This window comes from Anas acuta, chromosome 21 (assembly GCF_963932015.1).
Source record: "Anas acuta chromosome 21, bAnaAcu1.1, whole genome shotgun sequence".
In the NCBI taxonomy this organism is placed as follows: domain Eukaryota; kingdom Metazoa; phylum Chordata; class Aves; order Anseriformes; family Anatidae; genus Anas; species Anas acuta.
In genome coordinates this window covers 7,808,168-7,819,077 of record NC_088999.1, presented here as the reverse complement: position 1 = coordinate 7,819,077, position 10,910 = coordinate 7,808,168, and the positions used below count along the sequence as shown (strand labels likewise).

Below are 10,910 nucleotides of genomic sequence, written 5' to 3'. Positions count from 1 at the left end.
TACAACAAAGCATCAGAATTGTAGAAACAATGTGTTATAACTTAAAGCAAATGTTTTCTTTTAATTCTTTCGGTTTACAAACACTTCGGAGATGTCAGCCTTTCACCGGCCGGCTGGTTCGGCTCAGTTTCGGGCTGGGAGGGAGGACGCCCCGGTTCCATCTGAAAAACCGGTGGCGGGACCGTGCCTCGCTCTGCCCCCCTCCTGCTGGGGCAGGCGAGGGCATTCGGCTTCCGAGGGAGCTGCTGGAGAGGTGGAGAGGTGCTGGGGACCGCGGGCAGTGCGGGTGATCTGGCCGAGATGGCTGCAGCAGATAGGGAGCGTGCGGCGAGGCGCCTCCGCGCACGGGAGACGGGCGGCGGGCGGCTTGGCTGGCCCGAGCGGCGACGCGCTGTTATCGCCGCCACGGTCTTTGCAAGAGGCTTTGGGAAACCCACGTGCTGCCAGATCTCAGCGCCGATTATTTTTTTTCAAAATAAAAGGCGTTATTTTTGTACTGTGAACCTCCACCTCGGCTCTCTCCCTCCGCCCCGCTCTCTCTCCCACATGCGCACGTTTTCGGTGCCTTGGGGGATTTTAGCAGCGCAGGGTCTGACAAGCAGCCTCCTACCTCCTCCCCGCAAGCTCAGGGGAAGCGGGATGCTCTCCAGGTGCCGGGCTGCGGGTCAAAGTTTCCCGCACTGTGGGACGAGACAGAAACCAGCAATTCATCCTAGCGTCATAAAACCTAAAGCTGGGCTTAGATCGGTTTGTTTTACGGGTTAGGTCTGGGATGCCCTGGCAGTGCCACGAGCACTTGAAGATGCTCCAAGGCTGCGGGAGCGTGGCGGGGGGCTGAGCTCCCGGCAGGACCTTGCTGGGGACCACCACGGAGCGGTGCCGGGGTGCCGGGCTTGTCCCCACGCCTCGGAGCGCGGTGCCACCGCTGCCCTCCCGGCCCCCGGCCGCTGCCCGTGATTAATCCCAGGCGAGGGCCCTCGGAGCGGCGTCCTCAAACAGCTCTGCGCTCGCAGCGAGCTGGTTTCCATCTGAATCACAAGGCTCCCGAAGTGGCTGCGCCGCGCAGAGCCGGGCAGACATGTGTGTGCGTGTGGGGCTGGATGTTGATTTTTCCCTGAAACAACTCCGGGCTTTATCAGTCCCATCTCTTTCCCACGGTTTTCTGTTGCCAGTGAGGTCACTGGTCCCTTTAAACTGGGGCTGAGGCCAATGTGCGGCGGGTGGAAGGGGGGCCGTGGGGAGGGGGGCGGCGGGCAGAGGGGGCCACGGGGCGGTTCACACAGCCCCGGCCTTTTACAGAAGGCTCCGGAGGGCGAGCAGCGAGCCGAGGGGGGTGCGGGGGGGCCTGGGAACCTGGGAGCGCCGGCGCGGCCGCGTAATCCGTCACTCCTGGGAGATGTCTCATTAACCCATTAACCAGGAGGCTGGGGACGTGCCGGCAGCAGAGCGAGGCAGAGCCGGGGTGTGAGAGGCAGAGCGCAGGGGAGGAGCCGCCCCGAGCCCGGCACGCACCGGGGGAGCCGCTCGGAGCAATCCCCGCACCGGGACGGCGCGGACGGGACGGCTCCGGGACACGCGTGGGGCCGCCGAGCAGAGCCGGGACGAGCCGGGCCGGGCAGAGCCGAGCCGAGCCCCCCCCGCCGCCACCACCCCCAGCCCCTCGGGGCAGCCCGGGCAGGATGAAGCGGCTGTGCGAGGAGAGCTCCTCGGACACGGAGTCGGACGGCACCATCGACGTGGGCAAGGAGGAGGAGTACAGGTGGGGGCTGCCCCGGGGGGCGCGGGGACGGGGTGAGGGGGCCGGGGGGCATCGAGCCACTGGGGCTGGGGCTCGGGATCGGTCGGGGGGCTCCAGCAGAGACGCCGCTGCCGCCCGGCGGGGGGAGCCCCCGGCTGGGCTGAGCCCCCAGCGCTGCCCGGGGACCCGGAGGCGCCCGGGGGACGTGGAGGGAGCGGGGGCGGCTTCGCGCTGGGAGCGCTTCCCCGGCTGGTGCCGGGGCCGCGGGGGGTGCCCGGTTCCCGGCGCCCCTTCACCGGGGGTGCCCGCTTCCCCTCGCCCCCTGAGCGGGGCTCCCCGTGGACCCCGGTCCTGCCACCCTCTGAGCTGCCGCCCCCCGTCCCCCAGCCGGGATGAAGGAAGGGCTCGGTCATTTGTCCCCGTCCAAAATTCAGCGGCTTCTGAGCTCTTGTTTCGGTAGCCAAGTGCCCCCCGCCGCGTCCAGCAGGGCTCCAGATGAATTAATTCCCCTTTGCTGCCTGCTGTCCCCGGCAGAGGAGTCGCCCTGCCCGGTGCCAAGCCCAGGCTCTCAAGGGACCAAACTCACTCATACCAATGCGGTCCCAGGCAGAGCCGGGCACGCCTGACACCCGTACCCTGCAGGAGTTCCCTGACCCCTCGCACAGTTTCCGAGTGCATCACTATTTAACCTGCCTTCCTGGTGGAAGACATCGCATCGCTTCGCATCGCTGCGGCACCCTGAGTCTGTAGTACCCCGCTGGGCAAAACAGAGGAATTTCTATAATGCTTTAATTCAGTGAGCAGTAACAGTGAATTTTTGATCTCGCTCTGTTGCTGCTCATCTGTTCATCTTCTCGAGTCAGCCTGAGAGGCAGGCAGTGCTGCAGCGTGGTGGTATTTGTGTACGTTTGCATTGTGGCTCATGTCACGCAAACACATGGCAGAAAGAACCACTCCTGCCCTGCTGGGTCTGCGCGCAGAGCGATGCAGCCCTGCGTGGGACGCGAGGATCAGGAGAAATGAAACACTTCCAGGTGGGGAGGGAGGTCTGGCGAGTAGGGCCGAGGGAGGGAGCCGGCGTCTGGATGGGGTTCCCAGCTCCATCACCGATCGTTTGTGTGGTTCGGGCAAACCAGTTCCCCGTGCAGCGGGGATGAGTCACTGCGGGTGTGAGCCACGGTTCACTGTGCGTGCAGCGAGTTTAGGCTCCGGGGTCACTGCAGAAGTGCAAGATACTACTTGGGTTGTTTTTTTTTTTTCTTTTTCCCTTTTTTTTTTTTTTTCTTTCTCTTTTTGTTTCAAATAAGCAGTCAAAAGAACAGGGCTGTAAATTACAAAACCAAACAAGGAGCAAGGCAGAAGTTTTAACCATCAGAGAATTTAGTCTCAGTATCTCCTCTGGTTCACATCTGTCAGTCAAACAGATTTTAAAAATATATTTCTCAGTAAGTGAGGTCTGCTAGTTCCACATCTGGAACTGCAGTTCCCCATGAGCAACACGTTCGGACAGCTCTGCAAAGAGGGTTTCAAAATTCACTGCTGCGGACTCCTTGAGTGCACGCTCTGCATTCCTGCGCTGCTGGGCAAATTCAGTACCCCCTGCACGTGTCGCAGCGTCTGTGCAGGGCCCGTTCCCACCCCATACGTGCTCTTCGTGTGTGCCTCTGTGTGCACGGGCAGCGCGTGTTGGGGCTTGTGAAGCCAGCCAGCACCTCTGCCCAGAGCCCACCCAGCAGACGCTGGAGCAGGGCGATGCAGGGAGCTGAGCGGAGCAGGGCGCAGAGCGTCTTGCGTGGTCTGCTGCTGCAAAACCACTTGTGAAAGCAGCTCGCTTGGGCCCAACAAAATGTATTTTTAACGGGCTGAGTTCGGTCTCATTCTTGGCTTGCTGTGCGAGCAGCACTGTCTCTGCAGAAGCGTCCTTAGCAGACTGTGGTTAAAATGCTCCACAAACCGAAAGCTCCTCGGACTTGGCGGGGTGAGCCCGAGTGTCCCTTCCCAGCCCTGTACATCGGGTCGGGGCTGGGGGCTGCTGCCTGGCCGTCCCTTAGCGTCCCTGCATGGGGCTCTCTTGGTGACCCTTGGTGGCTTCAGCCTCACCAGCACCCAGCTGGCACAGGACAGTTTGTGGGGCCCTTCACAGCCAGTCCCCGTGGCCGGGGGCCAGGTTTCTGTCCCGTCACCTCCTGCTGGCTTCCCCCCGCAGCCGCTGGGCTCCTTCCCCTCTGGCTCGGGGCGTCCGTGCCGTCGGGACGCCGCAGCCCACCCCAGGACCGGCGCGGTGTGAACCGGCTCCTCGGGCAGCCCTCAGAAACCACATCAGCGCCGCCGCCAGCCTCACCCCGAGCAGCCCCCGGCTGCCGCCTGGGTGGGAGCTCAGGTGCCTCGGGAGCTATCGCGGCTCCGAGACGAGGAGCCCTGCAGACAGGGCAGGCTCAGACATGAGGCCGGGAGGTTTGCGCGTGGAGACAAGAGGCCGTGACTCCGGGGCTGGGATCGCTGCTTTTCCAGCCTCCCCGAGCCACCGGCACGGGCTGAGGTCGAAGGAGATGTGTGCCTGGTAGCAGATGGGCAGTCTGGTGCAGAAATCGGGCTGGGGGGAGCCTCCCGGGGGGAGAGTGGGATTCGAACTGTGCTTGGCTCCCCGTCCTTAATTGCTGAGCTCTGTGTTGTGGGTAAAAATGAGATGGGAACCACAGAAAACATGATTCCGGGGGGAAAACTGCAGATGGCAAACGTGTGTAAAGCATATGTGCAACCGAGGTTTCTCTCCAGCTAGCGCAAGGAACTCTTCCCTCTTCTTCCTTCGCAGCCATGTGTCCAGGTCCGTGTCTCCCACCACCACGTCTCAGATACAGGCCAGGAAGAAGCGCAGAGGGGTGAGTCCCGTTCCCCAGGGTGGCTGCGCTGCGCTGTGCCTCCCTGCCACAGGCTCGCCTCGGTGCGCGGCGCTGCTGGCACGGCCTCGCGTCCTCGTCCTCGCCCTGGGGACGTGGCGGGGCTGCAGGGCTCTGTGCTGTCCCCTGCGGGACGCTCCCTCAATGCCTGCGGGTTCCCTGCAGAGGTCTGGCCTCGGAGCTGAGAGGGAGGAGGGAGGTTTCACCCGGTGCTGCCGCACCACCCAGCCAAGGCTTTGCCCGGCTTTTCCGCCCAGCACATTTACCTACGTGGCCCTCCTCAAGGTGCCTCCCAACCCGCTGTAGCTCCTAGCGCGTGCTTAACCCTGTGCGATGAGCCCTGCATGACCGTGGTTTCCTCTCCCTGCTCGGGAACCTCCCACAGATCATCGAGAAGCGGCGCCGTGACCGCATCAACAGCAGCCTGTCGGAGCTGCGGCGCCTGGTGCCCACCGCCTTCGAGAAGCAGGTGCGTGCCGAGCCGGGGCAGGGCAGCGCCCTCGGAGCGCTGCTGCCTTTCCCTTGTCATCCTCCCTTCAGGGAGCGAGCAGGTGGTGGAACTGGGTGGTAAAGCACCATTAACAAATGTACTAATGATATTCAGGAGCTCCAGGGAGGATAAATTCAACCCAGGCAGCGTTTCGCAGCTTGGAAGAGGCACAGAAATGGGGATTTTTCGATTTGCATTGGGCGGTCATGGGAAGGAGCTCCATTTTCTCCTCACTTGATTAAAAAAAAACCTGAGCCACTGCCCAGATCTGGGCGTCTGAGCGCTCCGGGGCTTCAGGAAGGTGCTGGGGAGGAGGACACTGGGCAAAACCCAGCTTGCGAGAGCCTTTTTGACCACAAAATGAAGAACTACTCTTTTCTTTTTTCCCAACTCACAGGGCTCTTCCAAGCTGGAGAAGGCAGAAATTCTACAAATGACAGTAGATCACTTAAAAATGCTTCATGCCACCGGAGGAGCAGGTAAGAACCGCTCCTACAGGCATGTAGGGGAGGTGAAGGTGACATCCCGGGAAATTCCCCATCGGCAAGGAACGTCTCGGTGCTGCTGTGTCTTGCTGGTACCAGCCAGCACCAGCACAAACGCAGCCTTGCCTCCTTCCTGAGGGAGATATTTTTCCTGGGGGCAGATGAACACTTCCCAGCCTGCTGTTTTTTTTTGGTCTGGAAGCTGTGGGTCAGCATCCCACGGGCACGCTTTGGCAGAGCGGGTGGCGCACCCCACAGACCCATGGGGACGGTGCTGCTGCCACTCACCCCACTAAGAGCTGCCCGGACAGAGCAGTTTAAGAGAGTTTGAGTCCTCCCCAGAAACAGAGCCTGCTTCCAAAAAACTATCATTAAAGTCTGTGCCTCCTCCTTGGGATACATTTCCTGCAGGGGCTGAATTCTGCGTGGGGACTCTGCAAATAAACAAGGCTTTTTTCCCTCTCTGTCCCTTTCTGTTCTTTTTTTTTTTTTTTTTTTTTTTTTTTGTCTCTCGGTTGTTATAAGAAGAGAGGGGGAGCCTGTGCGAAATTCAACAAAGGTCTCATTTGTACCGAGACCTCTGTACAGCCCCTCTGTCCTGTTCCAGTTAACAGGATGGAGATCACAGCTCCAGTAAAGAAGCCTCTGGCTTGCTTACCACCCACTTTTGGCTTGCCGGAGACATTGCTGGCATCCAGGCTTTGGTTCAGAGCAGTAACTTGGTCTGGAACATTTGTTTAGATATTCAGTTTGACTGCACTGCAACAAAGGGCCGTATTGTCCCGAGAGACCCCGGCAAGCAAAGTGGTCCAGTGCTTCGCCGTGCTGTGACATTCTCTGCTTTATTGCTCACCGCCTCATGAAGCTCCAAGCAGGGAGAAGAAGCTTAAAAATCAGCTGTTGTTTGCATTTTATTATTATTTTTTTTCTTTTTGTGGCTTGGAGCTTTCTCATCTCGGTAGTCCTGCTTCTGTCTCTGTCCTCAGACATCAGTTTAAATGAAGTGTAAGAACTGAGTCCAGGACTGGGACCCAGGCAGAGGGAAGTGGTGCTGAGGTGTGTTAGGAGGCTCGCATCCGCTGCTCTGCCAGGCCTGGGGGGGTCTCTGCAAGAGGCACCCAGCACACGTCCAGCCCGCGGGCACGTTTCCAGCAGCAATAACTGATAGAGCCCAAAAGAAAAAAAAAAAAATCTTCCTTCCTGAGCATGGCTAAGGAAACCTCTTCCTCATCTCACGTGCTGCAGTGAGAGGCTTCATGACCCTGGCAGTTTTACCCCGACGAGATAACCGCGGGTGCTGCTCTCACGCATGCGAGCGTCCAGTCCTCTCGGACACCCACTTGGCTGCCTGCTTCAGTCGTATCACCCGGCAGCAAAGTGCCTCAAGTGAAATACACAGAGCGTTAGAGAGGGTAGTGAGACTAAGGCACATTCCTGCACGCCTCTTGGACTTACCCTCACCCGTGTCCTCTCCCTGCAGGCTTCCTAGACGCCCGAGCTCTGGCTGTCGATTACAGGAGCATCGGCTTCCGCGAGTGCCTCACTGAAGTGGTCAGGTACCTGGGCATCCTCGAGGGACAAAACACCGCCGACCCCATCCGGCTGCGACTCCTCTCCCACCTGAATAATTACGTGGCTGAAATGGAGCCGTCGCCGGTGGCCACCTCCCTGCTGCCCATCCAGACGTGGCCCTGGTCCTTCCTCCACGGCGCCGCCGGCCCCGTGCAGGTTCCCCGCCGGGAGGCCGCCCCCGCTCCGCTCGTTGTGACTGCGTCCTCCCTGGCTTACCCGAGCCCCGCCGTCAGGCCGGCTCCCCTTCGCCGCGTCCCCGGCGACATGCTGCCGTCCCGCCGGAGCCTCCTGGCCGGCAGGATGGCCTCTTCCAGCCGCAGGGCCCGCGGCGCGGGCTCCTCCGCAGCCGTCGCGGCCGTGCCCAGGATGCCGTCGCCGACGGGCGTGCTGAGAGAGGGCTCGTCCAAGGGCAGCCAGATCGCCACCTTCCTCTTCTCACCGGCCTCCGCCGGCGTCCCCGTTCCGCCGGCTTACACGGCGCCTGGGGCCTTGGGTGCCGCCGTGCAGGGACCCGGGATCAGGGTGGGGGCATCCAGGATCTGCCGCTCCTGGGCGACGGAGATCGGGGCTTTCTGACCCCCCCCCCTGCTTCGGAGACGGGAGTTCTTCAGCACTCACTGCCCGCAGGCCTGAGAACAAACCCAGCTGACCAGGCACCTCTCCTGCTTTGCAGAAGCCAAGGACCCAGAAAGAAAATTCTCCTTACTCTCCCCTGCCTCCCTCCTCGCACCGCCTTCCTCGCCACCGCTCGTCCTCTCCCTCACAGCGCCCACAAACGTGACTCCCATCCGCTCCCACGCTCATCTGCACGTGGCCGTGCTCCCGGCTGCGATGGAGGGGGCACCACAGACCCCGGCCCCATCCCTCCTCCTGCAAACCCCTCTGCGGAGCCGGGCACTGCCCTCCCTTGGAAAAGAGCCAGCCTCGAAGCACAGCCTCGCTTCCTCGGGGACTCGGAGCTCCCCCGGAGCCCTGCTCGTGCCGCTGCCCCACGATGTGTCCCCGGCTGCAGCACCTGGTTTTGGTGCGGGAAGATGGGTGCTGCTGGTGCCCTATGGGGCCGGTTGAGCTCCCCGTTTCCTCGCTGCCCTCCCAGCTGCTCCCGCTCGCGTGCCCTCGGTGTGGGGCAGGGGCTGGGCAGCGCTGGTTCCCAGGGCCTGGCCGAGTGCCGCCAGCATGGGGCTCCGGCAGCCCTCACCCCGCACCCAGGTGCGAAGAGGCGAGGTGCAGGGTTTCAAAGGGACGCCTGCGACCCAGGGGAAGGCTCTGACACCAAAGTGAGAAGAAAAGCACTTCCCTCTGCCACTCTCCCTGCCGGAGCTGCCTTGCCTCCGTCCCCTGCTGAGCATGAGACTGCAGCGGGGGGAGCGGGTCAACCCTGCCTGCCTTTGAAGTGCCTCCCCCCCGTTTTCTCTTAGTCCCACATCCTCGCCCTCTCCTCCCACAATGTTTCCTTTCTTCAGCACTGTGTTTTGGTCTCACATTGCTCATCCCTTCCCCCGGGCCAGGACCAAAACCCGTGGATGCTGCAGCGCAGACCTCAGCGAGCCCTGGGTCTGCACTTGTCTGGCTCCCGAGAGCTTTTTCCTGCTTTGTCTCGTGCCCCAAGACATCTGATGCAGCAAATGCTGCGGCTCCTCGGGCTGTCTTCCCATCTGCTCTCCTCCGGGCAGGAAGGAACAGAGACACCAAGCTCTCAAGCTGCCCTGCTCTTGTGCTGCCTCCCTGGTCCTCGGAGTGGATGGGGAGCTCCTCCTCGTCTGACCTGAGCGGCTGCGTGCCCTGGCTCTGTGCCCTGGCTCCGTGCCTTCGCTCGCCGGGACAGACGTGCAGGACCATGCCCACCCCGAGGAGTCTCACCCGCCCCTGCAGCGCTGTGATGAGAAAAGAGAAAAACCCGAGGAGGTCAGCACAAAGAGGTACAAAAGGAGGGAGAAGCTCCCTCTCGAAGGGCAGAGACTCCCCGTGCCTCAGGTCGAAGGCACAGCCGGTCAGACCGCGCGGGCGAGCTGGTGGCTGCGTTCCTGCAGATCGTATCTGCCGTGTGCATGTCGATGTGTGTACCCGCTGCTGTTAAAGTCAGGCCCTCCCAGGCGTTTTGATGAACCTCATCGCACTTAACACACAGAAATGCCTCCGCTACTTCTCCTCACCCCGTCCCGAAGTGCCAGCGCGGCCGGGAACCAGCACTGCCCTTCAGCAGAGCCGGCGGAGGGCCCAGGCTGCGGCTGTTCCTGCGGCTGGCTGGATGCTGGAGCTCACAGCAAGTCGCCCGGCCTCGCTCCACACTGTGCAGAGCTGTTAGATTCACACGCTGTGGCACCCAGCAAAGGTGTCAAATAAAGTCTTTCAAACCCCTGTCCTGGTTGTGAAATGTGTTGGTGTGCAGCTGTCCTGCCAAGCGGGCCTGCCTGGATGAGCGCAAGCTTGCAGCAGGTAAACTTTTATTCCCCCTTAAGGTTGAATATATAGCTGCCACTCACTGTGACTGGTCCCGTGGCTTTTTACTTTGCAAACCACTACACGAGCTGAAATCAGCGGGGTACTTGGCAGCACTTGCCCCGAGATTGGCAATACCCTGTGGTTTGGGAGCAGATCAGTTCATCTCGCTCCCAGCATCACAAAAACGCCAGGGAACCAGACGGGTCCAGCAGAGCCTCGCAGCCAGACTCCGAGGGCTGGCCTCTGTCTCCTGACCCTTTGCAGGCAGGACCAGAATAACCCCCGCTGCTTCTGGCTGTTGGGAAACGCTTTGGACAAAGCCACAGCTGAGCCCTCGCCTCTGTTCTGGGGAAAGGCCCAGTAAACGATCCTGGTGGAGAAAGATGCTGGGAGAATTTTCTGGGGAATGGTGGGAATTCAGCTTCCTTTCCCATAACTCCTTCTCGCTCCAAAATGCCTTTCAAAACCGCCCATAAATCCCTGCCTTAAGTGCTGCGCTGGGAATTGCTGGAAGGGAGCGACTGCAGCTGCGATGGGGGGAACGCAGCATCCGTCTGGAAGCGCACAGAGGCTTCCCGAGCAATAATGGGGCCATTGACATCGGCTGCCCCGACCCGGCTGGAGGCGGCGGCGGGAGCTCGGGGCTCTGGCGTGGCCTCAGCCGGAGAGGAACCAAATTGCCTCCGTGGGAGGCAGGCATACAAACCAGCCCCGCGGGCTGCAGTGGTAAAACAAAACAGAGACAGTGAGAAAACCACTTCCTGATCGCTGCTGATCAAACGGGAGCCGGAGCCGGTGGGAGGGCATGGGTTCAGGCCCGTGGGGTTTTCTCCCCACAGTGCCGGGGTGATTACAGCAGCAGCCCGGGACCGCATCTGTGCTTTTTTTCCCAGGGTTTTCCTTCGCCTGCACGGCTCCCGTAACGCAGCCGGGCAACTTTTGATCTACCCTGTAGGGGAAATCCCCGAACTCTCCGAGCGCTCCTCTCCATCCTCATTCTTCAGGCCTCTGGGAACGCGTGGGCTGCGCTCAGCACCGGGGCTCAGCACCGGGGCTGAGGGTGCTGAGGGTGCTGAGGGTGCTGAGGGTGCTGAGGGTGCTGAGGGTGCTGAGGGTGCTGAGCACCCCTCGCTGCTCCCGGGGCTGCCCCAGCACGGCTCCTGCTCCCCTTCCTCTCCTTCTCCCCGGGGAGAGGCGCTCCCTGCCCGGCCCCGCTGCGTTTTGCGGCTCCTGGAGCAGTCCCGGCCTGCCCTCTGCTGGTAATTTCCCGAATCTGGGAGAAATCC

General features: G+C 61.4%; 1 protein-coding gene across 1 annotated transcript; it reads left to right on the top strand.

The window, feature by feature from the left end:
• Window positions 1-1,280: 1,280 nt before the first annotated feature.
• On the top strand, window positions 1,281-9,543 carry HEYL (hes related family bHLH transcription factor with YRPW motif like). Its single transcript, XM_068657625.1, has 5 exons — window positions 1,281-1,759; window positions 4,551-4,617; window positions 5,021-5,104; window positions 5,523-5,604; window positions 7,091-9,543. The coding sequence occupies exons 1-5, from the start codon at window positions 1,680-1,682 to the stop codon at window positions 7,756-7,758; spliced, it is 981 nt and encodes a 326-aa protein (XP_068513726.1). The 5' UTR covers window positions 1,281-1,679; the 3' UTR covers window positions 7,759-9,543.
• The last annotated feature ends 1,367 nt before the right edge of the window (window positions 9,544-10,910 follow it).